This window comes from Brassica napus, chromosome A4 (assembly GCF_020379485.1).
Source record: "Brassica napus cultivar Da-Ae chromosome A4, Da-Ae, whole genome shotgun sequence".
In the NCBI taxonomy this organism is placed as follows: Eukaryota; Viridiplantae; Streptophyta; class Magnoliopsida; order Brassicales; family Brassicaceae; genus Brassica; species Brassica napus.
This window is the reverse complement of record NC_063437.1, coordinates 7,210,332-7,234,950: the sequence shown is the minus strand read 5'-3', so window position 1 is coordinate 7,234,950 and position 24,619 is coordinate 7,210,332. Positions and strand designations below refer to the sequence as shown.

At 34.4% G+C, this 24,619-nt stretch overlaps 5 protein-coding genes across 7 annotated transcripts; all 5 read left to right on the top strand.

Annotated features, from left to right (window-relative positions):
* The first annotated feature begins 584 nt into the window (after window positions 1–584).
* LOC106387389 (O-fucosyltransferase 35-like) lies at window positions 585–3,881 on the top strand. The gene is made up of 9 exons (XM_013827238.3): window positions 585–1,323; window positions 1,405–1,488; window positions 1,552–1,624; window positions 1,717–1,787; window positions 1,873–1,961; window positions 2,102–2,234; window positions 2,349–2,581; window positions 2,729–3,205; window positions 3,291–3,881. Exons 1-9 carry the CDS (start codon window positions 820–822, stop codon window positions 3,514–3,516), a joined length of 1,890 nt encoding a protein of 629 aa, XP_013682692.2. The 5' UTR covers window positions 585–819; the 3' UTR covers window positions 3,517–3,881.
* A 2,637-nt stretch (window positions 3,882–6,518) lies between these two features.
* Window positions 6,519–11,411, top strand: BNAA04G07380D. 3 transcript variants are annotated; one of them, XM_013827235.3, is made up of 19 exons: window positions 6,519–6,781; window positions 7,235–7,537; window positions 7,631–7,825; window positions 7,911–7,994; window positions 8,177–8,236; window positions 8,353–8,397; window positions 8,479–8,678; window positions 8,771–9,112; window positions 9,274–9,400; window positions 9,475–9,672; window positions 9,748–9,837; window positions 9,937–9,999; window positions 10,090–10,164; window positions 10,232–10,282; window positions 10,354–10,431; window positions 10,539–10,673; window positions 10,757–10,864; window positions 10,943–11,008; window positions 11,106–11,411. In XM_013827235.3, exons 2-19 carry the CDS (start codon window positions 7,247–7,249, stop codon window positions 11,172–11,174), a joined length of 2,277 nt encoding a protein of 758 aa, XP_013682689.1. In that variant the 5' UTR covers window positions 6,519–6,781; window positions 7,235–7,246; the 3' UTR covers window positions 11,175–11,411. The 3 variants fall into 3 exon arrangements, with proteins under 3 accessions (XP_013682689.1, XP_013682690.1, XP_013682688.1); XM_013827236.3 differs by having other exon boundaries at window positions 7,235–7,549; window positions 8,771–9,092; window positions 9,281–9,400; XM_013827234.3 differs by having other exon boundaries at window positions 7,235–7,549.
* A 3,059-nt stretch (window positions 11,412–14,470) lies between these two features.
* BNAA04G07370D (glycerophosphocholine acyltransferase 1-like) lies at window positions 14,471–16,554 on the top strand. Its single transcript, XM_013827233.3, has 8 exons — window positions 14,471–14,653; window positions 14,723–14,842; window positions 15,039–15,096; window positions 15,178–15,278; window positions 15,365–15,460; window positions 15,561–15,654; window positions 15,762–15,999; window positions 16,068–16,554. The coding sequence occupies exons 1-8, from the start codon at window positions 14,561–14,563 to the stop codon at window positions 16,429–16,431; spliced, it is 1,164 nt and encodes a 387-aa protein (XP_013682687.1). The 5' UTR covers window positions 14,471–14,560; the 3' UTR covers window positions 16,432–16,554.
* Window positions 16,555–20,413: 3,859 nt separating this feature from the next.
* Window positions 20,414–20,869, top strand: LOC106383679. The gene has a single exon (XM_013823752.1). It carries the CDS (start codon window positions 20,414–20,416, stop codon window positions 20,867–20,869), a length of 456 nt encoding a protein of 151 aa, XP_013679206.1.
* Window positions 20,870–22,855: 1,986 nt separating this feature from the next.
* Window positions 22,856–24,346, top strand: LOC106385245 (protein MIS12 homolog). Its single transcript, XM_013825174.3, has 7 exons — window positions 22,856–23,068; window positions 23,137–23,191; window positions 23,257–23,376; window positions 23,474–23,554; window positions 23,634–23,772; window positions 23,926–24,048; window positions 24,122–24,346. The coding sequence occupies exons 1-7, from the start codon at window positions 22,875–22,877 to the stop codon at window positions 24,172–24,174; spliced, it is 765 nt and encodes a 254-aa protein (XP_013680628.2). The 5' UTR covers window positions 22,856–22,874; the 3' UTR covers window positions 24,175–24,346.
* The last annotated feature ends 273 nt before the right edge of the window (window positions 24,347–24,619 follow it).

The window sequence follows — 24,619 nt, the reverse complement described above, 5'->3', positions numbered from 1 at the left end:
AAGTCATTATTATAGCTAAACATATTGGTACAAAGTTGGGAACATAACTGATATTTGGGTAGGTATATATTGAAATTAATTATAGTTAGGTATGTAATAGAACGGCATGTTGATTGTTGGTTGTTGATTGTGAGTAAATTGATGAAAATATATAATACTGAATTGATTTATAATTACAATATATACATATTGGCAAGTTCTTTTTACCAAAAAAAAAAATGTTAGTAAGTTCTCATGTTTGTAATATACAACATTATATTGTTTCATCTATGTTTTGAACTCTCCAAAACTTCAAATCATTTTATTAAAAAGAGATATACGTATATTGTCTGAAAAGAAACTACTTTCTAGATTAAGTTATCTTCCACATTTTGTTTACTGATATTCTTTTAATAAAAACTTGTTTGGTTTTGAACTTTGATGGTATTTAAAGAAACCACCAAAATTAATATAGAAATTAGGAACATGTAAATATTCAAACAGCTTGGCAGCAGCTGATTCTCTTTTTTTTTTCCTTGGTCACAGACTCACAGCTTGGCAACTAGAGTACATATTTTGCTTTCTCCCTTTCATTTGTTTATTCATTCTCCAATCAAAAGTCTCTCTTATGTAATAAATAAATAAAAAAAAGGAGAAAAATCGAAGTGATACTACTAATTAACGAAACGCAGAAATTCTAGTCTCTCAAATCTCAGTTCCCACTTGAATTGAATCTCACGAAAGACAATAATTGATTTTTGGGAGATAAGAAGATTAAAAACAAAGAGAGAGAGAGAGCTCTTTCAGAAAAAGATAGCAACAATCGAAGAAGAGCTCGAGATGGGGCACCACCATCACGACGGTGGCGATGGCGTCCCTCAACATGTCAACAGCCCACGCTTCTCCGGTCCCATGACTCGCCGAGCTCAATCATTCAAACGCGGCGGCTCCGGAGGCAACAGCAGCAGCAGCACTCACATCGGCGGCGGCGATAATAGCAACAATAACTCCTCCTCCTCCTCCACTTTGAGAGTTCACCACGAGATCGATCTCCCGCTTAACTCACCTAGATCGGAGATCGCTTCCGGGTCGGGTATAGATCCGAGCGGTGGATTCGAATCTGCGATGAGTAGGAAGCACCAGACGTATGGTCAGTTGCGGGAGAGAGTGGTGAGAGGGTTGTTGAGGAAGCCGATGGTCTCCGAGTTTAGCTTGAGAGAGAGGAAGAAGCTTGGGCACTGGATGTTCTTCGCCTTCTGTGGTCTCTGTTTGTTTATGGGCGTTTTCAAGATTTGTGCTACTGGTTGGTTCGGATCCGCCATCGATGCTGCTGCTTCTGATCAGGTAGTTCCTTCCTTCTCCAAACCCAAACCAAGATTTGTTTGCTTGGTTATTATGATGATGCTAATACATAACTTCTTGTAGGATTTATCCGACTCAATTCCTCGAGTAAATCTGCTAGATCATGATTACATCTATAAATCTGATGACGGGACCAGTGTCGTTGAAGTAATTATCCTTCTTCTACTGCTTCTTCATTGGCCACTAGCTTTCTAATCTTTCTTTCTTCAGTTTTCAGGCGTCTGGGCTAAACCTGAGAGTGGAAACTACTCGCAGTGCATTGACAGTTTAAGGGGACGCAAAAGTATAATAATAATGATACTATTAATAGCAACTTTCTTTTGCAGAGCTGTGAGTTTCTTTTTTTATCATATAACTTGTGTGTTTTGTGTGCAGAGTTACCTGCTAATACCAATGGATACCTTCTCATAAATGCTAATGGAGGGCTGAACCAAATGAGATTTGGGGTCAGGCTTTTGTGTGGTTTCTCTCAGTTGTTATCTTCTCTTGATAAGTTTCTAGGCTGATTTGTTTAACCATTTTAGAATGCAGATATGTGATATGGTTGCTGTGGCCAAAATTATGAAGGCAACTTTAGTTCTTCCCTCACTTGACCACAGTTCGTATTGGGCGGATGACAGGTTAGTTCTTCACCTTATTGTAGAAGTTTACGAAAGGAATGAATAATTAAAACACTACCAGCCGGTGTCATGATAACTAAACTTTCAGTTCGTTTTATGTTATGCTCCTAGCTTATTTTCTTAGTCCACCGTGTTTGCAGTGGCTTTAAGGATCTATTTGATTGGCAACACTTTATTGAGGAGTTGAAGGATGATATACACATAGTTGAGACGCTGCCATCAGAATTAGCCGGAGTCGAGCCTTTTGTGAAGACACCCATATCATGGTCTAAGGTATAAATATTGCTTTCTTGATATTTCGTTATTACTGTGGCCCTCGGTTCACATGTACAGAATTGTTTCGAAGAAGACCCTCCGTCGGTCAATTATTAATATCCCTTGTTACAGGTTGGTTACTACAAGAAAGAGGTCCTTCCGTTGTTGAAACAGCATATCGTAATGTACTTAACTCACACTGACTCCCGGCTCGCCAACAATGACCTGCCTGATTCTGTACAAAAGCTTCGTTGCCGAGTAAACTACAGGGCGCTTAAATATTCAGCTCCAATAGAGGAACTGGGAAATGTTCTAGTTTCTAGGATGAGGCAGAACAGAGGTCCATACCTTGCTCTTCATTTAAGGCAAGTTGCTTTATTTATTCTGTCAAATTTGTGATTGATATGATGACACTGTGCCATATGCAAGTTTATTTAAGATAAATATCTATGGAAGACAAGTTTGACTTGGCTTGGTGTATTTAGCTCGTGACATACATCCATCCTCTACAGGTATGAGAAGGATATGCTGGCTTTCACAGGGTGCAGTCACAGTTTGACAGCTGAAGAAGACGAAGAATTACGGCAGATGCGGTATGAGGTTGCTCACTGGAAAGAAAAAGAGATAAATGGAACAGAGAGAAGACTGCAAGGTGGTTGTCCATTGACTCCAAGAGAAACCTCGCTTCTGCTGAGGGCTTTGGAATTCCCATCAAGCTCCAGGATTTACCTCGTAGCTGGTGAAGCTTATGGAAACGGAAGCATGGATCCCCTCAACACAGACTACCCCAACATTTTCTCACATTCAACACTAGCCACCAAAGAAGAGCTGAGTCCTTTTAATAATCACCAGAACATGTTGGCTGGTTTAGACTATATTGTTGCACTTCAGAGCGAGGTCTTTCTCTACACTTATGATGGGAACATGGCAAAAGCTGTTCAAGGTCACAGGCGATTCGAGAACTTCAAAAAGACGATCAACCCAGACAAGTAAATGCACCTGAGTACATCCACTAAGTTTGTAGGATAAATTTTATTATAATTTTTTGTCACAACTTTTATCTGTTGGACGCAGGATGAGCTTTGTGAAACTTGTTGATGCATTGGATGAAGGGAGAATTTCTTGGAAAAAATTCAGTTCCAAAGTAAAAAAGCTACACAAAGATCGAAACGGAGCTCCATATAACAGAGAATCAGGGGAGTTTCCGAAGCTAGAAGAGAGTTTCTATGCTAATCCTCTTCCCGGGTGTATTTGCGAGACTACAGATGAAGAAGAAGAGAGTATGATGCGACGGACATAAACATGGGAGGATATGCTTCTGGTAATTGTTTTTAGTTTACAGTTAACAAAAAGAAGAAGAAGAAAGGAATCGTGATTTTGTTGTCTCCTGAAGCCAGAGAGTGATGATTACCAAAAGCTCAAGATTGAGAAAATGGTTTAAAAGACAAATTTGAGAAAACTACATAGACTCGTAAGGTATGTCCATCCCCAAGTCAATGCTATCGACAAAGTTGGCATTGAGGTATGTCCATCCACGGAGATTTGTGAAAGTGGTTAAACAAAGATTCATTGTTTGTAACGATACAATTTTCATTTTTGTTTTTAACTCCAAATCAACTTTTGTTCTTTCACACGCATTAATAACATAGTAGATATATTGCTACATACTTCTTTCTCCTAATTAACAGCGTATTTATAACAGGTATCAGATGCAAGACTGTTCCCAAAACTGTTAAATTATTTCTTGCTACTTTAATGATACAAAAAAGTACTAAGAAATACACAATATCAATTCATTGATCTTGTAATGTCTGTAGATAATCATCAAAAGTTGTAGATATGATATGCAACACCGAACAGGCTATGTCCCACCACGACAAGAAATTTCATTTGAGCCTTATAAGTGACAATAAGATATGTGGCCTATCGTAGCTACTATCAACAAAATTTGGTTTTAAATACATGGTTTTGTCGAACGAATTTGACCGCGAGGTTGTTAGTGTCCACCAAATAGCAACTAAAACTTGGTGACGTAGAAAAGTTAACAGTTGAACAGTTCTACCAATTGACAGAAAAAAAAAATTGTGTACTAATATGTGTAACGTTTAATACTTTTTGAATTGCAACAAATTAAACATTTTTGATGACTGTTAGTGAAAAATCTCCAAAATTTCGTACGTTGGTTGTGGAACATTTGGTCTTTCGGATGATTTAAAAGGACTTGGATCGATAATTTGTATTTATTTGAACATGTACTAAACTGATTTTTTCAGAAATGACCTAAAACTTGTAGTCAATTGCAAAAGTAACCTACGTTTTCATATTTTTCTAAAATTTTTTTTGCTCTATTCATTCTAGAAGATCAAGTTATTTACGATTTTTTTTTCTTTTCGGAAATGATTGTTTTATTCTATCGTCTTCATATTTCTCTTTAATTACAATGTTGTCATTATCATCAATTTTTGAAAGATACGAGTGATGGTTCTCCAATGGTGGCTCTTCATATTTTCTTTAAAAACTTTACATATTATACTTTACTCTTCAATATTATTAGTGATTATTATAATTATTAATTATTTTAAAAACTAATAAAATACACTATTTACGAGATATGAAAATAAAATATTTTTACGAAAATATAATCATATGTAGTTAAAATAACTATAAATAGTATAAAAAGTGATTTTTGTAGTTAAAATATCTCCAATGTAAAATTTTATTTTTCTTCCAAAATAGGGTGAATCTTTTTGTAACTCCACTCTATTCTAGAGTGAAAAATAAAAGAATAAACAAAAGATAAATACATTACTCATTTATTTTTTACTCCAATGCAAAATAAAGGAATAAACAAAAGATAAATGCATGTCCTATGCAAAAGTAACTCCATTTTTATTTCAATATAGAGTTGAAAATTGAGTAGAGTTAAAATATTTTTTACTCCAAATTATGTTTGGAAATGATAATAGAATGAGGTTAGAGATATTCTTATTTACTTTGTCTCGACAGTTTTTGATTAGACTACTTACAATGGACCAATTAAATATTTTTTTAAATTATTGAATACTTACTGTGGCCTATTGAAAAAATGTAAAAACATTACGTGGATTGTTTACTGTTGAATTTATTCAACATGTTGAAATGTCAAAAAGATGGAGTCCACAACCATTTTTTTTTGTTTTTTTATTGGTTATTGATATTAATTAGATTTTTCATATTCACCTTCTTCATTATAACTCATTTATTCCACATCAAATTTATTTATTTATTTTCTTACATTATATCAAAAATTATAATTTTTAGTGATATGTAAATAGAGACTAGTTTATGTTTTAAGTGTTATTATTTAGTTACTAATCAAAATATGAAATAAACATAAATCAATAAGATGTTGATTTTGTTTTAATAAAAAATCATTATGAAATATAAATATTAAATGTATATGTGGAATAAAGAGAAGATGATGTGTTAAAGTAAAAGTGTAAAATAGGGTTTGAAAAAATTGAACCAATGTGCATAGTCTTATGGGTTATATTTTTGATAGGCCTGATATTTATTTGTATTAGCTTTTTATTTCTTTTGATGTTTGTTCAGTTTCATGATTTCTCATTTATTTTGTTTAAAACTTTAATCCTTACTGATTCCATCTAAAATGAATCCAATGAATTCAATGTTAAAAATGAACAACATAAGAAAATATATAAGGAATGTTGAAAATAAAAAGAATTCAAAAAAATAAAATAAGATTGGTCATTTTATTTAACTTTGTTTAAATTTAACAAAAATAACTGTAGGTGATATTATTTTTTTTATAAATAAAAAAGGAACTTGGGGTGTATTCAATTTAAAGTTTGAGGTAATTTGATTTTTAACATGTTTTAGATGATTTCAATGAATTGTAGAGTTTATGGTGATTTTTGTTAAACCACTCTAGAATATTACCTAAAACTATGAGATTTGAGTTCTAATTTTTTTATGAGATTTGAGTTCTAATTTTTTTAACTAAAAATTATATCCAAACATTCTAAAATCACTTACAACTTTAAAATTGTACAGCTTAAAATATTTCAATAACAGTGCATTTCAGAGTACTTTATACAATATTAAGTTTAATAACAGTAGATTTTATATAAATTTTTAAAATTTTTATTTGGATAAGAGTGAAATTGTCATTTTAATACAAATCAGTTAAAATTTTCAACTAAATGTAATAAAAAAAAGGCTTGTCAAAAAGGTAATAGTTTTCACACTAAGACATTATTAGACACGAGACAAAACGACAAGATTACTTTAGTCAGAAAGAGAAGAAAGAAACTGACCGGCGCTTCTTCTCCATCTCATGGTCCTACGCAGCCTTTTCCCCTTCTCTCTCTGAGACCACCACCACCACGAGGATCATCATATTTTTCTTCTTCTTCTTCATCATCATCATCATCATCATCTTTTCCTCTAAATTATCTAAAATTATTTTCCTTTCTTTAGTTCCCGATCCCTTTTCGCCTTTCTCTCAGCGTTTCCTCAAATTTATGCTATCCGTTTTTTTCCTCTTCAAATTGTTCTGTGTATAGGTGAGAGAGATCTTCTTTACCTTTCTTCTTATCTTAAACCGTTTGATCACGAATGTTTTGCAATTAGTATTTCATTGGTCTTTTGCCCTCTTTGGTTTTATTCTAATTTCACCTCCCGATCTATTTTTTAGGGATTTCAGAAGGGTTTAAGAGTTTCAAAGTGGATCTAAGTTTGTGTCCTTTGTTTTTTCTTCTATGTCCTAATCAAAACTCTTGAAAAGGTTAACAAAAAAAATTGCAATAGAATGGAATTTACCCCATCAATCACTGTCTTTTTAAGTAGTTGGGAACAATATTTCCTCAAACTCGAGTTATCTTCTCTTGTCAGAAACTATCTTGTTTGACTCAAAATGGACCATGTCCATAAAAGAAAGAAAAATAAATAAATAATCGTCTTTCTGTTAGCGCTCTTAAGCTTATTCTTGTCACTGATACTGTGCTCATATGTTGCAGTGAAGTTTAGTTATGTCCAAGAATGAAGAAGGAAGTAGTAGTCCGAGCTGGGGAGCTTCTTTTTTCATGCCAACGTCAGAAGATGTTGCCACCGCTTTTGCTGCTGCTGCCTCTGCCATAAACCCCCCAAGGCCTTCCGTTGTCTTCTCATCAAAAGATGAAGGCGGTGATAGCCCTCTGGAGAGACTACAGAGGCAGGTCTCCAAAGCGGTTAGAAACTTCTACGAGACTCCTAAATCGAAGAGTACAGTGTACAATCCTGAGGTTTTGACCAGCCAGAAGCGTCAGTGGGCGAAATATCAGGTCCAGTATTTGGTACGTTTTGACCAATCAGTCATGGCTATATTTCACTTGGATGGATCTTCAAACTGTTTTTTTTTTTAATGTTTCGAACAGGATCATAGACCATTAAAGGATCCCTCGAGGCTTTTTGAAAGTGTTGTCGTGGTTGGACTTCATCCTAATTGTGATATTCAAGCACTTGAAAGCCAGTACATTGCACGGAAATCCGAAGGCTCTACCGGGAGATTGCGAAGTGCACTTCAAGTCTCTCAAAATCATTCCCGTGTTGAACCCACTCTCGAACCTCAGGTCAGCTATCATCCATCTTTTTCTTGTTTTTTTTTTGTTTTTTTCTTATCTGCAAGCTGTTAAGTATATATACCTTTATTTTCAGGTCTTACTTGTGTACCCTCCGGACAAGGAACCTCCAATTAAATTCAAGGATCTTCATTCCTTCTGCTTCCCTGGAGGCATTGAGGTACTTTACTCAGTTTCCTCATTTCGTTGGTTGCTCTTTAAGCTTAAACTCGTTTAGAAGGAAAACGTTTCTGAGCTGAGATGTCCTCATTCGGGGTTAAATGTTTCTGTGTACTTTACCATTGATAACTTGTTTACTTGCTGTGTCTTTGAATTCATGCTGGTGGTGACTATTTGTTTCAGGTCCATGCTGTTGAGAGAACCCCTTCCATGAGCGAGTTGAGTGAGATCATTCTCAGTCAGGTTAATATACTGTGGATTTCGTCATTTTTGTTAACTTAAGTTCGCAAGGCTAAGAAGTTTTTTTTATTCACGGAAACATAAACTGATTTTAGAAACGGTGATGCTAAAATTTGCAGGAACATCTTAGGCCTAGTGACCTTTCATTTGTATTTAGGTTACAGGTAAGAATCAGACTATATCTCCTTTTGTTTTAAACCTTTAATACATTTTCTATGTGGATGAGTCATTTGTTTCCTCTTCAGGTTGCTGATAATTCGACTCTGTATGGATGTTGCTTACTAGTGGAGGAAATAGTGAACAAACCGTCCAGATTGCTTTCCACGGTTTTGGACAAACAACCTGCTTGCTCATCACTAAGTCGTTATGTTATGACAACTCGCAGATGCTACTGCATCCTTACCAGGCTGCCCTTTTTTGAATTGCATTTCGGTGTATTAAATAGGTGATATATCCTGTGGCTAAATCTTCCTTGTTGCAAATTTCGCTTGTGCCTCACATTGATACTTGTTTTTATTTTTTATTTTCTTGATGCAGCATCTTCTTGGAAGAAAGACTGGAGCATCTGATTAGTGGCATTAGTTGTGCATCTTTAGAACCCCCAAGCATTGGAGAAAGCTTAAATGACTCAACACTCAAACAAAGAGACTCTGGTGGTGAGACAAATGAACAATCTGGTGAAGCTGAAGAAAGTTTAGATAATGGGACCTGTGATGAGACTCGGAAACTTGAGAGGGTTGGGATGTGTTTTCCAGAATCTAACAACCATGTGACCGAAGCTGATGATTCCTCGCCAGTTATCAGAGAAAGCTGCTTACCAAATCCAGGACCTCTTCTTCGATGCCCTTATTTGGATGAGGTCTCTGATTCTAGCTCTAGGTACATACATGGTCAATATATATTCCTTCATCTGTTAAGTCGCATAATAGAAAAAACAATCCCTTTACTAGTAATGTGACTATTATCTTGTTGATCAAAAGAATCCCGAGGGTTTGCATTGATTTGAAACTTTTGCAAAGGAAGTAACTTGCTTTTTGCAGCTTTCAGGCCGAGCCTTGCGAGAGGAGGCAGTTTAGGACCAATGCAGGTGACACAGAGACAAATGAAGCATCCTTTTCTGGACAAGAAGATGGAAGCAGTAATCTTGATGTACTTGAGTGGGCAAAGGTTGGTATCTTGAAAGTTTCCTGTGTTGTGTGTTTGCCATGTGTATTCATGCTCTTTAACAAATTCTCTTTCAGTCCAAAAAGAATGGGTCGTTGCAGATACTAAGCGAGTATTACCAATCAAAATGCCCGGAAAGAGGTTCAACTATTACATTTCATCCTTTGGAGCATCTTCATCCAGTCAATTATCATAGACCCGATGAAGCTGCGTTGCATACTATCGGATCAGCAATTGACCTAAGATCATGCAGCACTAGTCTAGAATTCGCAGAGGTACCACAATCAGATCGTTTTTATGCTGCATATATATGATTTTCTTCAAACTCTTAAATTCCTTGGTTTATATAGGCACACACTGCGCTCATGGCTGAGGAAGAAGCAGCTGCACTATCAACATGGGCTGTCGCTTCCCTATGTGGATCACTGCGCCTTGACAATGTAAGTTCTCCCTTTTCATGATGACTACTTGCCTATGTCGATATTCATTCTCATATGATTTTTGTTCTTCAAATTCTGATACTTGTATTATCTTTGCAGGTTTTGATGATCCTAGCAGGAGCACTGCTTGAGAATAAGATTGTATTTATTTGCTCCAACTTGGTAAAGCAACATATCTACTTTATTTTCCTTCTAGCTTATTCCTCTTTACTATTTAGTAACTTGTGTGTGTGTTTCTCTGGAAATACATAGGGAATCTTAGCTGCATCAGTTCTATCTATTATCCCTTTAATCCGTCCCTTTCGGTGGCAGAGCCTTTTAATGCCGGTATTATCCTCTTTATCTTCACTTGCAATAGTGTCGGTTTAACTAATTAGCTGGTCTTGATCTCCAGGTTTTGCCAGATGATATGCTGGAGTTTTTGGATGCCCCAGTTCCTTACATAGTGAGTTTTGTGAGCATGATTCCTTGGTTGTAAGATCCGCATCATATTAACAAGCTATGCTCTCATTCTAGGTTGGGGTAAAGAACAAAACAAGCGAAGTTCAGTCGAAACTAACAAATGTTATCGTCGTGGATGTTATTAAGAACCAGGTCAGTTTCTGCCTTTGCCCTCGTATTGATAGAGCAACTTATATTTTTCCTTGGCCTATGAACCTATAACTAGGATTCGTTGATCTATGTTTCTAATTACGTTTCAGGTTAAGTCACCAAGTATTCCTCAGCTGCCTCAGTATCGAGACTTATATAATGCACTGAGTCCTTATCACTCAAAGCTCGTTGGAGAAAGCTATCTTGCAAAGAAAAGACCTGTTTATGAATGTACTGATGTGCAGGTCTCTCTCTCTCTTTGCCCTAGACATTCGGCGTACTATTTCTAACCACTTGTCATCAATTGTCTATTTTTTATAATCAAAAGGTGGAAGCTGCAAAAGGCTTCCTGGATGTCCTAAGGTTGTACCTGGATTCTCTTTGCTCTAATCTTCAGTCACACACTATAACAAATGTGCAATCCAACAATGATAAGGTTTGTTTTTTGTTTTCATTCAAAAGATTTCTATCCTAGAAGCGTTTTGAGACGAGGATATGTTTTGCTATCTTTCAGGTATCACTTCTCCTAAAGGAAAGTTTCATTGACTCGTTTCCTAGTCGTCATCGCCCGTTCATGAAGGTGACATCCCCCTTTCTTCTTTTTTTTTTGTACAAATAGTGTGATGTTCAGTCTGGACTTTGCTAATTGTATGGCTTTGATGTTGTGATGGGAACAGCTATTCTTGGATACACAACTCTTCTCTGTACATACAGATCTTGTTCTTTCCTTCATCCAGAAGCTATAGGACTCCCTCTCTCTCTACATGTATAAGTAAAAGCATGTCTTGTTGGTGAGACAAAAGTGCCATCAATTCTGTGTTATTTGTAACTTCTTGTTTGAGAAATAGTGCAAGGGAGAAAAGACTTCCCTATATGAGGATTTGATATTTTGACTCTTCATAGTAAACAAAAGTTATATTTGTGCTACTAGGTGTTGTTTTCACGGGAGTTAGTATCATCAATAAATAATAGCGTGTGATGTATTCTGGGCGTTATTTTTTATAATCCCAGTTTCTATTTGTTTGCTTATTTAATGGTTGTATTTGTTATGTTTCCAAGTTCTTGTGATTCCATAGGTTTACTGACCGCAATAAAAACATTTTCGGGACAGTTTAATACCAACAGAACATAAGTGCTTCCTACCATAATCAGTATGCACCTGTTACTTGATCTTATCTCATATAGGCTCTCAAATGTGAAAAAATAAATAAAATAAGCTCTCAAAGATATGAATAAATTACATGGAGGGACACATTTTCACTTTCTAACTATACTTGGAGTCATTTTTTGAAACTTCGCCTGAAGGCAAGCATTTCGAATTGTTTTTTTTTAGGGGGTGTTAGTGGGATGAGATTTATAATGAGTTTTAGAATTTCTAAGTCTAGTGTTATTGGTTTATAGATTCTCATATTCTCATTAAAATCTGTTGTTATTGGTTTGATGATTCTATAATTATATACAAAATCATTTGTTATTCAAAAAGTTTAGATTTTAATGATTCTACAAATCTACTAAAGTAAGTGTTATCCGGAGTTGAATTCTTATCATTTTAACTCATAAATTAAGATTTTGAGAATACTATATGTTTACTTTGAATTCTTAGAATCATTACATTACTTTATTTTCATAGATTTTCACAATATACAAAATTCTCTACATCTTTTTTCAAATTTAACAAATTTCTCAATTTTTAAAATCAATAAACTTTATAAAAATCTAAGTTCCACTAACACCCCCTTAACACTTCAAAGACTTTAGCTTTGCATCGATAAAAAACCTCAAGCGGAAGTGAGATACCACAGCATATAAGAAATTTATTTTAAAGAAGTCCCTTTTTACCGAGAAAGTTTTGTTAGTTTTCTACATTATTTATTATGTAAGAAATTGTTGTCTTTTAGTTTTAATAAATTGTTGACATAAAATGTTTAGTTTTGCTAAATCTATACTAATAAAAAAGATATTTTGAAACTCTATAGAGTGTCTACATCAGCGAAAAATACTTATACCGAAAGATGACAGTACTAAAGAAAATAAAATAATAATTAAATATACATATAAGAAAAAATAAATAATAAGTAAATATAAAACATAAGAAATATAAATATTACATCAAGCAACACTAAGAAAGTATATAATATAAGAAAAAATAAATAATAAGTAAATATACAATATAAGAAAATAGAAATATTACATTAAATATCTATTATAATATTATCATTTGATATAAAAACAAGAAAATTAGAATAAGTAAATATACAATTAAGAAATAAAAAATGTAAATAAAGCATCTATCTAGAAAATGTATAGTAAATCTATATTAAAACTTTTTGAGGTTCCATAGAGCGTCCACATCAGCGAAAAATACTTCTACCGAAAGATGACACATGACATTGTTACTAAAAAATAATAATAAGTAAATATACATATAAGAAAAAATAAATAATAAGTAAATATACAAAATAAGAAATATAAATATTACATTAAACAATAATAAGTAAGTTTACAATATAAAGAAAAATAAATAATAAGTAAATATACAATATAAGAGATAGAAATATTACATTAAAAATCTATTATAATATTACCATTTGATATAAAAGCAAGAAAATTAGAATAAGTAAATATACAATTAAGAAATAAAAAAATCTAAATTAAGCATCTATCTTGAAAATGTTTAGTAAAATAAATAATAACTAAATACACAATATAAGAAATAAAAATACTATATTAAAAATTTATCGTAATATTAGAATAAGTAAATATAAAATCTAAGAAAAAAATAAATAATAAGTAAATATAGTATATAAAAAATAAAAATATTATATTAAATATATATCGTAATATTATCATTAATATAAAAGCAAAAAATTTAGAATAAATAAATATATAAAATAAGAAAAGATATCGATAAATTATTTTTCATATATTTAGTTGACTATAATATCTTTCAATTACAATAAAAAATATCGATAAATTATATTTTTTTTATATAATATGATTTTCAAATAAAATCACAATTTTTTTTTGCTTATTTTTAAGAGATATAAAAAACTAGAAAGAAATTTTAAAAATAAACATCGTTTGATCAAATAGTTACAAAATAGTTACAAAATAGGTTAATGAGGTAGATGTAATATATTTTATCATTGATAAAGTTATTTGTTTTCTTAATATTAAATTTGCTTTTAAATTTAATGTTTTCATGTTTGTGGAACTTAATAGAACCATAATTAAAATACCAAAGAAAATCTGAATTCTGATTTTAAGATTATTTAAAATAAAGTTTAGTTTCTATTTAATAAATCAAAAGTATAAAGCTATTTAGAATTTTTAAAATATTTTAATTAATGTAAACATTGATATGTGTTTATTAGCTTTCAAAAAGGCATTAACTACTTTTTTTTATCAACTTGTATGAACTACTTTTATGCATGTAACTTTCTATTGATCATCGCTTTATCTTCTAATGTTTTTTTTAAAACGTCACCATATAAGTTGATAAATATTATAAAAATACATGCATATTTAATCGATAAATAAAATTAATTTGATTTGATTTAATTATAATAAAAATAATTATACTCACAATATGAGTAACTTGACTAATTCAATTTATATTTAAAATCTTAGATTTAACTACTATAAAAATATCAATTATTATAATATATTTATTTAGAAATATTTATATCCGTACGAGAAACTTACCTAGTAATAATAATAAAATACGTGTACGCTAGAAGCTTCTTCAAAGGATGCAAAAAGAGCCTGGAAGTTTCAACCATAACACGTGGCTCTTTATTAGCCTTCCAGTGTTATCATTTCCTCCACTTGGAGTCTTCCCAACATTTTTTTACTTTTTTTTTTTTCTGTTTCCTAAAACAATTGAATAATTATTGCTATTAAATGCTTAAAAGAATAATGTTTTCTCCACTCTCCAAATTTTCCAAGGCAAAGCCACGTGTCGAAGCTAGAAATAGACGATGTTGTAAAATTTAGAAAATGTGGACAATAAAAGCAATATATATATATATGTAAGTTTAATTTCTTTTAAATAGATCATAAGTAATTAAATTGGTTTTGTCCGGTGTTTTACGGTTTCTCTGCAGTCTGACTCTCGTGCACCACAATAATAATGGCTAATAACGAGGAACACTCGGAAGATTCGAACCTCAATGGAGAAGACTCGTTCGAGGCTGTCAAACAACGTCTCAAGGATCGATCAAAGGTATCATCGCCTCCTCTCCTTAGATTCGATTTTGGGACAAATCGTATTGACAGGATTTTCATCTTGCAGAAAGTTGTTCAGACGAGAGAGTTATTGTCTAAACAAGCGGTGCAGACGCGCGAGATCTTATCGAAACAGGCCGTTAAGATCGCCAAACAAGCCGAAGAACACGAAAGATTCATCAATAAGGTATCATTAAAGCTTGTTGGTTAGTTTTATTTGAATGGCAAAAAAAAAAATATGAGAAAGTGTTTTGATTTTTTTTTTTTTTTTGCCTTGTGGTGCTGAAACAATTTATATGAATCTTGATTCATGATTAAAGCCAAATTTCTTGATTGTTTTGAAAATTTGTCATCTCTTGATTTGCAATGTTATTCTTTTTAAGGTTACACATCTTGTTGGGGTGCTCGGATTTGGAGGATTTTGTTTCCTACTTGGGGCAAGTGAGTTGAACATATATAAATACCAAAGTTGATATTTGATTCAAATCAATGTTGCTATTAACTTTAATGTTCTGTTCTCAGGGCCACAGGACATTCCTCTCGTTTACTGCTTCTTCTATGTCATCTTTGTCCCTCTCCGATGGATATATTACCGGTTTAAGAAGTGGCATTATTATCTTCTGGTAACGTCCCTTTTGAGGTTTTGTTAATCAACCAACCAAACACCATTTTGATTATATTCTTAAAGCATTTTTTTTTGTAATGATAGGACTTTTGCTACTACGCCAACACAATCTTCTTGGTTGATCTTCTTCTGTACCCTAAAAATGAAAAGCTTTTCATGGTTTGCTTTTCCTTTGCAGAGGTATGCTTCTGTTAACTACATGGACACATGTATATGATGAGTCTGTGTAAGCTAACTTAACGACTTGGTTGTGTCTTCTTATACTGTTGTTCATCTGCAGGGACCATTGGCATGGGCGCTTATTGTCTGGCGTTGCAGCCTGGTTTTTAGTTCCGTCGATAAGATTGTTAGTGTTCTTATACATCTTTTGCCTGGTGAGTTTATATAATCTTTCTTTCAGAGCTTCGTAACTGGGCTGTGTTTGCTTAAGCAATATGTTGTCTCCTGGATTCTTAAGTCATGCAATGACTTTGGTTTGCAGGGCTCGTGTTCTTCACGATTAGGTGGTGGAATCCAGAGACTTTCGCAGCTATGCACCCTGTTGGCACTGCTCGTAGGGTTTCATGGCCTTACGTGGATGATAAGCCTTACCTTTTCACATGGCTGTTTCTCATCCCCTTGGTGGTTTATACTCTTTGGCAAGTGCTTTATTTTCTGATCGTCAATGTCTTGCGGAGGCAGAGACTCCTGAGAGATCCTGAAGTTATGACTTCGTACAGGTATCAATCATCCGTTATAATATCTTGTCTTCTCACCGTAGGCTGAACACGACCTCTGATCTCTGTAGAGAGCTGTCGAAGAAAGCTCAAAAGGCGAACAATAAGTTGTGGCAGCTAAGCGGTATCCTAGGGGATCAGAATCGTATGTGGATGTACATCCTGTTCCAGGCCATCTTCACGGTTGCGACCATGGCATTGACCGTACCTATCTTCTTATCGTATAGACTTCACGTCATCTTTCAGATCCTGAAGATTTCGGCGGCTGTGTGGAACGGAGGTAGCTTTTTACTAGAGGTAATGCCACGACAAGTGATCCAGAAAGAGAAGAAGAAAAAAACAGAGATGCAGCCTATAGAGGAGCACCTTCCCGCACAACATGAACCGGTCTCACCTCCAACTCAGTATGAAGCAGAATCTACCACTGAAACATGAGGAGGAGGGTACATTTAAAATAATGTTTCAGAATCATGACTGTTTTTTTTAATTATTTCTGTTACGGTTTGTCCCTCCTGTTACGTCATTTTAAAAGGTAATAGTGTTTGAATTTGTATGTTACCTTTTCTTTTCTTTTATTTTCACTTCTCTCTACCACAAAGTTTAGTTCAAGAATAAATAGCAAACAACTTAATGCAAAATCAAAATCGCTCTAATACGAGTGTGGAAACGAAAAAAAAAACTATATTCTATATAATATAGAGAAATGGAAATAGTGATAAATATCAATATAATATATCTATATTGATATTGGCGGTTCAAGATCAGTTTCACGAAAATTGTATATTCCCTTATAAGGTTCTACAACGTGAAAATTCTCTTTAACAGAATTTTAACGTTAGCGGCCGTGACCAAGAAACCATTGAGTCCGCTCAGTGGGTTGGGAATGTTCGATTTATCAATTTATCTAGTAAACTATTAGGAGTTCATGTAAGGTATAGTAGATCAGATCAGAGCAATGAGTGTACTTATTAGATATAATAAGTAAATTAAACCTAATAGAATTGTAAATAAAATATGACATGTTAATCAAACAATAAACTTACTTGTTGTAAATAACACTTTGTTGTTGCATTAAAACATATAAATGTTGACTAATCTGGCTAACATTGAAATTGGTAAAATGAAATGGTTGAATAACTGAGAAATGAAATTATTCAGAAATACACATTAAATTCAAAGATCACGCATTTTATGCATTTTATTTATGGTAGTAGATCCATAAAATATAAAAAAATTATTTGTGATTGTTCCAGAAGAAATGAAAGAAAAGATATGGTTATCCGACTGTTGCTGAGTAATTTTTGGATATCAAACGGACCTTTCCAGAAAGTAATTTTAATGTGGCCGATTTCTCTTCTTTTACACACTTCTTCAAGCAAGCCTAGAGTACGAGATTAGAAACACTTGTCTAAGTCAGAAGGCAAGCTATAATGGTCTCAATGATTCCAAACATGTTTCAATCCTCCAACATTTATACTTAGAGTCTTGCAACAGAAATAGTAAATAGGAAAGGTTGAGGAAATATATTACTCACTATGATATATTTTAGACTATTTTCTTCGCATGAGAAACTATATGGTTTAATGTACAACGAGAACTGACTAGCAGCAAAAAATAGATTAACATGACTCAATTACAGTAACATTCAGTTATGACACCACACAGTTCAACACATCACAAGACATTCATCACCACATTCCATGACTTGATTTATTGGGTACAACCAAACTCCTACCCAACAGACCTAATGCACTCATCAATGCTTTACTGTGAATATCCGCATACAATTTCTTTGGCTTCCTACTGGGATGCCAGCGACAAAAAGGGATCGTGGGTATGGCGGAAACTGCTCAAACTTAGACTCATTGCATACGAATGCATTTGGTTCGACGTTAGAAATGGGCAGATTGATTGATATAACAGGAGAGCTGGGCATAAGCTACCTTTGAGCGAGCAGGTCTGCAACGCTCGCTGAAGCAACCCCACGACGAAAACTGGAACATTCGGAGGTGTGGTCAGCGGCGATACCCCCAGCTGTGCGACACGCTTGCTGAGACTCCACGGCCGGTAGCTGCTGCAGGACCAGATATAGCTCTATGGAGACATGACCAGGATGATTTCAAACCATACGTCTCAGCTACCAAGACATGGAACTACCTGAGAGTTACAAAGACAAAGTATAACGCCCCGACCGTCCATGGCTAATGGGCCACCCACGCCCGCTCTCTCGGCCCGTGGACCCCATTCCGTTCCAACGATCGGTCCGTTAATTTTTCTAAAGGCTCGAAATCATTGTTTACTGACCCTGCAATCACCACCCGACCTTTTCCCATGCTTTGGCCTCACTCGCACGCTATCGCGAATCACTTCCCGATAGGTCACCCATCCTTCCACTACTTCAGCTCAAGCACGCTTAACTCTGGAGTTCTTTCAGGATGTGCTCCGGAAAAAGTAAGTCAACTTTGGTGACATAGGTAGCCAAATCAATTATCTTAAGCCTTTTTCAAATATCACAACTCGGGATGTTACAATTCACCCCCTCTCAAAGAACGCAACGTCCTCGTTGCGGCCCACGACAGGTCTAAAGACACCTCTCAGGTAAGAACTGAGATGGCTAACTAGCTCTGATACCACTTATAACGCCCCGACCGTCCATGGCTAATGGGCCACCCACGCCCGCTCTCTCGGCCCGTGGACCCCATTCCGTTCCAACTATCAGTCCGTTAATTTTTCTAAAGGCTCGAAATGATTGTTTACTGACCCTGCAATCACCACCAGACCTTTTCCCATGCTTTGGCCTCACTCGCACGCTATCGCGAATCACTTCCCGATAGGTCACCCATCCTTCCACTACTCCAGCTCAAGCACGCTTAACTCTGGAGTTCTTTCAGGATGTGCTCCGGAAAAGGTAAGTCAACTTTGGTGACATAGGTAGCCAAATCAATTATCTTAAGCCTTTTTCAAATATCACAACTCGGGATGTTACAATTCACCCCCTCTCAAAGAACGCAACGTCCTCGTTGCGGCCCACGACAGGTCTCAAGACACCTCTCAGGTCAGAACTGAGATGGCTAACTAGCTCTGATACCACTTATAACGCCCCGACCGTCCATGGCTAATGGGCCACCCACGCCCGCTCTCTCGGCTCGTGGACCCCATTCCGTTCCAACGATCGGTCCGTTAATTTTTCTAAAGGCTCGAAATCATTGTTTACTGACCCTGCAATCACCACCCGACCTTTTCCCATGCTTTGGCCTCACTCGCATGCTATCGCGAATCACTTCCCGATAGGTCACCCATCCTTCCACTACTCCAGCTCAAGCACGCTTAACTCTGGAGTTCTTTCAGGATGTGCTCCGGAAAAGGTAAGTCAACTTTGGTGACATAGGTAGCCAAATCAATTATCTTAAGCTTTTTTCAAATATCACAACTCGGGATGTTACAATTCACCCCCTCTCAAAGAACGCAACGTCCTCGTTGCGGCCCACGACAGGTCTCAAGACACCTCTCAGGTCAGAACTGAGATGGCTAACTAGCTCTGATACCACTTATAACGCCCCGACCGTCCATGGCTAATGGGCCACCCACGCCCGCTCTCTCGGCCCGTGGACCCCATTCCGTTCCAACGATCGGTCCGTTAATTTTTCTAAAGGCTCGAAATCATTGTTTACTGACCCTGCAATCACCACCCGACCTTTTCCCATGCTTTGGCCTCACTCGCATGCTATCGCGAATCACTTCCCGATAGGTCACCCATCCTTCCACTACTCCAGCTCAAGCACGCTTAACTCTGGAGTTCTTTCAGGATGTGCTCCGGAAAAGGTAAGTCAACTTTGGTGACATAGGTAGCCAAATCAATTATCTTAAGCCTTTTTCAAATATCACAACTCGGGATGTTACAATTCACCCCCTCTCAAAGAACGCAACGTCCTCGTTGCGGCCCACGACAGGTCTCAAGACACCTCTCAGGTCAGAACTGAGATGGCTAACTAGCTCTGATACCACTTATAACGCCCCGACCGTCCATGGCTAATGGGCCACCCACGCCCGCTCTCTCGGCCCGTGGACCCCATTCCGTTCCAACGATCGGTCCGTTAATTTTTCTAAAGGCTCGAAATCATTGTTTACTGACCTTGCAATCACCACCCGACCTTTTCCCATGCTTTGGCCTCACTCGCACGCTATCGCGAATCACTTCCCGATAGGTCACCCATCCTTCCACTACTCCAGCTCAAGCACGCTTAACTCTGGAGTTCTTTCAGGATGTGCTCCGGAAAAGGTAAGTCAACTTTGGTGACATAGGTAGCCAAATCAATTATCTTAAGCCTTTTTCAAATATCACAACTCGGGATGTTACACAAAGCTTCCTTGGCATCGTATTGTGTGGTTCCCTCAGGCCATACCCCGACAATTCTTCATGGTATGGTTAGCTTTCAAGGACAGATTATCAACAGGCACTAGAAAAAGAGAATGGAGAATGGAGCAATGCTGTGTCTACTGCAGAGAGAAGGATGAAAGCAAAGATCATTTGTTCTTCGCTTGCCCATATACCTTCACAGTTTGGATGAATGTTGCAGAGAAATTACTGGGTCCAGCGATAACACCGGACTGGGAAGATACAGTCACCTCCCTGTTACGCCAGAACAGGAACAAACTCGATACTTTACTACTCCGCTTAGTTTTCCAGACAGCCATTTATATGCTGTTGAAGGAGAAGAACTCAAGACGGCATGGAGGTGTGTGCGCACCTGTGGATACAACTACTAAGGCCATTGGGAATATGGTCAAGAAGCGTATCTCATCTTTGAAGTATATGGGAAACCATAAGCGGAGAGGACTACTTGTGAGATGGTTTACTGTCTACACATTTTAGAACATATCATTCTTTTATTCTTTACAGATTAGTACTATAGATCTTCTTATGTAAATTTTTTTTCCACCTTTGATCAATAAATTTGATATTTAATCAAAAAAAAATATTGATAAGTAAATACATAATATAAAAAATGGAAAAAGTACGTTAAGCATTAAACATCTATTTTAAAATGTAAATAAAAAAAATAAAAAATGGAAATACTACATTAGACATATATCTAAAAAATAAAATTAATTACATGTAAATATGCATTTAAATATGTAAATATATAATATACAAAAAATAATAATAATTAAGTACACAATTTATAAAATGACAGTACTACATTAAAAAGTAATATACAATATAGAAAATGTAAATACTACATTAGTCAAAATAAAGTTGGTATAAATTAATATATCAATATTAGGAATCCAAAATAATGTAAAAGAATTATATTTTAACTGTAAACATTGCATTAGTTTTTTTAATGAAATTATTAACTTTATAAGAATTTATCATTTTTAATTAATTATCTATTTTTCATATTAAAAACTAAGTGTTTTCCATAGACCGTCCACATTAATATAAAAAATTATTTTTTAAAAGAAGCCATGTGGTATTAAAAAATAGATAATAAATAAATATATAATATAAAAAATAATAAGTTAATATATAATAACAGAAACAGAAATATTATACAAAACTTCTATAGTAATATTATCATTTGATATCAGGAAAATAAAAATATATAATAAGTAAATGTTCAATATAAGAAATATAAATTTTACATTAAATTTATCTTAATATTATCATTTAATATAAAAACAAAAAAATAAGAATAAGTAAATATACAAATAAGAAAAATAAACAATAAATAAATATATAATATAAGAAATATAAATATTAGAATAAACATCTAGCGTAATATTAAAATTAGTAAATATACAATATTGAAAAATAAATAAATAAACATATAATATAAGAAGTAGAAAAAGTTCATTAAAAATCTATTTGCAAAATGTATAACAAAATAAATAATAAGTTACATTAAAAGACTATTATAATATTATCTTTTGATATAAAAGGAAAAAAAATAAGAATAAATAATATAACATTTGAAAATCAATATAAAAGCAGGAAAAAACTAAATTACACAACGATCTGAAAAATGTAGAGTAAAATAAATAGTAAGTAAATATACAATATAAGAAATATAAATATTCCACTAAACATTTATCGTAATATTATCATTTAATATAAAAGCAAGAAAATTAGAATAAGTAAATATAAATTATAAGAAAAATAAAAAATAAGTAAATATACAGTTTAAGAAATAGAAAAACTAAATTAGACATCTATCTAAACTTTTTATACTAAAATAAATAATCAGTGAATATACCATATAAAAATATAAATATTACATTAAACATCTATCGTAATATTAGAATTAGTAAATATGCAATATAAGAAAAAATAAATAATAAGTAAATATGCAGTAGAAGAAATAAAAATATTACGTTAAAATATTATCTTAATATTGTTATTTAATAAAAAAGAAAAAATATTAGAATAAATAAATATATAATATAATAATAAAAAACAAAAATAATAATTCAATGTACAATATAAGAAATAAGAATATTACATTAAATATCTAGCATAATATTAGTATAAGTAAATATACAATATAAAAGAAATAAATAATAATAAAATATATAATATAAAAAGTAGAAAATATATATTAACTATCTATCTGAAAAATGTTAAATAAAATAAATAATAAGTAAATAATATATTAAAAATATTACTATTTGTTATAAAATAATAAGAATAGTTAGGTAATTAACATTTGAAATTAATATAGTTTCGTGTGTAGCGCGGTTTAATCCCTAGTAGAAAGAGGTTTAATCCCTAGTAGAAAAAAGGATGTTTAATGGTTAAACGAAAATAATAGGAGACACGTGTCCAAATTTAAAGATAGGAGTATTCAGAAAATAAAAAACAGATCCGTTTTGAGAGAATGGAGTATTCAAAAACAAATCTTTTAAGAATTAATTGTCAGGGTTGGAAGAAACTAAACGGAGGGAGAAGAATGGAAGGCAGCAAAGGGCAAGCGGTGTTCGATTCAATGAACTTGAATCCTCAGCTTTTCATAAATGAAACACTCAACACCGTCGAGGACATTGTCGGCGAGGCTTTTGACTTCTATACACTGTAATTTCTCTCGAGTCTTTTTTTTTTGTTTGTTTCCTTTCTTTCTAACTGGGCGCTTACATTTGCAGCGAAGCATCCAATCTCCTCAAAATCGATGATAATAGGTCACTGGAGTTAGCGAAAGTAAGTTCCTTTAGTTCTCCTTGTGCTAGATTAGATTTCTTAGGATCTCTCTCCATGTCTTACAGGGTATTGATCGTGTTCGTGGTATGATTCAATCGGTTCTGGAAGACCGCTTGAGGATGTGGGAAACCTACTGTGTTCGATACACTTTTGCAGTTCCTGAAGATTTTGTGCTGCCTGAGAGTGTGAGGAGTCCTTCCTTCTTTGTCTTTGCTCTTTTCTTACACTCTCCGTGATTGCTCAAGAGTCCTCCTCTTGTTGTTGTTTCTTCTTCTTCTTCAGGATGGCCAAAATATCCAACCTTTGCCTAATGACCAAGAGTTGGATGCTGAATTGGATTCCCTAAGGCGTAAGCTTCATTCGGTGAGACACAAAACTCTTCTTCTGTCTTGTGAGGATGATACTTTTGTTGGTGCCTTGAATTAGATAACTCTGTTTACAGGAACGAAACAGGTCTGTTGAGCTTAACTCGGAGCTCCAGGCTTTAGAAAGAAGATCTGTTTCAAATGAACAGTCTGCCATACTCGTTAATGAAGTTTCAAAGCTTTTTGATGAATCATCGGTGAACGATATGTTCAAAGGTAACAAGAATTGAGCCTTTGATTTACTGAGGATTACATCGTTACACCCTCGGTTGCCTATGTTTTAGACATAACCATATCGACATTTTCTTGCTTCTAGCCCTCTATAGTTTAATGAGAATATATGACCCTTGTTGTTTGGTTGTTCTGCAGAGATGACAAAAGTTGCATCAGAACTTCGCGCAGGGATCAATAATCTGAAAACAAGAAGAATGAAGGCTGCTGACGGAGCTACAGTACAGAACAATGGAAATGATTTTTGGGCAACGGCTCCCGGTAACCAAATTTTATATATTGACGAGTTAGCCTTTCCATTACTTACTCTTTTTCGTGGATTCTCACTTCTCAGATGCAAAGATTGAAGAGCTTGGCAAATTTCTGGCCGAGTTAAAAAAGATGTGAAGATGTTGCAACATTTGCCTTTGAACTCTGCCGTTTTGTAAACTACTAGCTTGGCTTGAAAGACTACGTTGTTTTTGACTTACCAAATGGCCACTTCTCCGCATTTCAAATGTTTGTTTATGTAACTTACAAAAATGATCCTACGCATTCCTAGATAGAAAGCTTGGAAGCAGAGTTCGTTTGGTATGCAACAAAAGCGAAAAAAGTTATAAAGCTTTCATCGTGCTTTAGCGTCAATGCAGGCAAATTTAGTCAAGAAATTAACCGCATAATGTGTTCCATATATTTGTTCGAAATTGTTCTTTATTTTTACTCAACAATAAACAAGGTCTTCATGTGTTCAAAAAAAAAAAAAAAACAAGGTCTTCTTTTTTTTTTATTATTGTCATACTTGTTTTGGAGCTAACTATAAAACTTACTAGGTGATCGGCCAGAACATGATCGG

What these genes read in the sequence shown, in the direction of transcription:
- LOC106387389 (XM_013827238.3), top strand. Translation starts at nt 820, where the DNA reads ATGGGGCACCACCATCACGACGGTGGCGATGGCGTCCCTCAACATGTC. An exon ending in TCGTATTGGGCGGATGACAG is followed by an intron (nt 1,962 to 2,101) that starts GTTAGTTCTTCA and finishes CCGTGTTTGCAG; the next exon opens with TGGCTTTAAGGATCTATTTG. An exon ending in AAGACGATCAACCCAGACAA is followed by an intron (nt 3,206 to 3,290) that starts GTAAATGCACCT and finishes TGTTGGACGCAG; the next exon opens with GATGAGCTTTGTGAAACTTG.
- BNAA04G07380D (XM_013827234.3), top strand. Translation starts at nt 7,247, where the DNA reads ATGTCCAAGAATGAAGAAGGAAGTAGTAGTCCGAGCTGGGGAGCTTCT. An exon ending in GTGAGATCATTCTCAGTCAG is followed by an intron (nt 8,237 to 8,352) that starts GTTAATATACTG and finishes TAAAATTTGCAG; the next exon opens with GAACATCTTAGGCCTAGTGA. An exon ending in CTAGTCTAGAATTCGCAGAG is followed by an intron (nt 9,673 to 9,747) that starts GTACCACAATCA and finishes TGGTTTATATAG; the next exon opens with GCACACACTGCGCTCATGGC.
- BNAA04G07370D (XM_013827233.3), top strand. Translation starts at nt 14,561, where the DNA reads ATGGCTAATAACGAGGAACACTCGGAAGATTCGAACCTCAATGGAGAA. An exon ending in TCTTATACATCTTTTGCCTG is followed by an intron (nt 15,655 to 15,761) that starts GTGAGTTTATAT and finishes TTTGGTTTGCAG; the next exon opens with GGCTCGTGTTCTTCACGATT. An exon ending in GAAGTTATGACTTCGTACAG is followed by an intron (nt 16,000 to 16,067) that starts GTATCAATCATC and finishes TGATCTCTGTAG; the next exon opens with AGAGCTGTCGAAGAAAGCTC.
- LOC106383679 (XM_013823752.1), top strand. Translation starts at nt 20,414, where the DNA reads ATGGTATGGTTAGCTTTCAAGGACAGATTATCAACAGGCACTAGAAAA.
- LOC106385245 (XM_013825174.3), top strand. Translation starts at nt 22,875, where the DNA reads ATGGAGTATTCAAAAACAAATCTTTTAAGAATTAATTGTCAGGGTTGG. An exon ending in TAAGGCGTAAGCTTCATTCG is followed by an intron (nt 23,555 to 23,633) that starts GTGAGACACAAA and finishes CTCTGTTTACAG; the next exon opens with GAACGAAACAGGTCTGTTGA. An exon ending in TTTTTGGGCAACGGCTCCCG is followed by an intron (nt 24,049 to 24,121) that starts GTAACCAAATTT and finishes CTCACTTCTCAG; the next exon opens with ATGCAAAGATTGAAGAGCTT.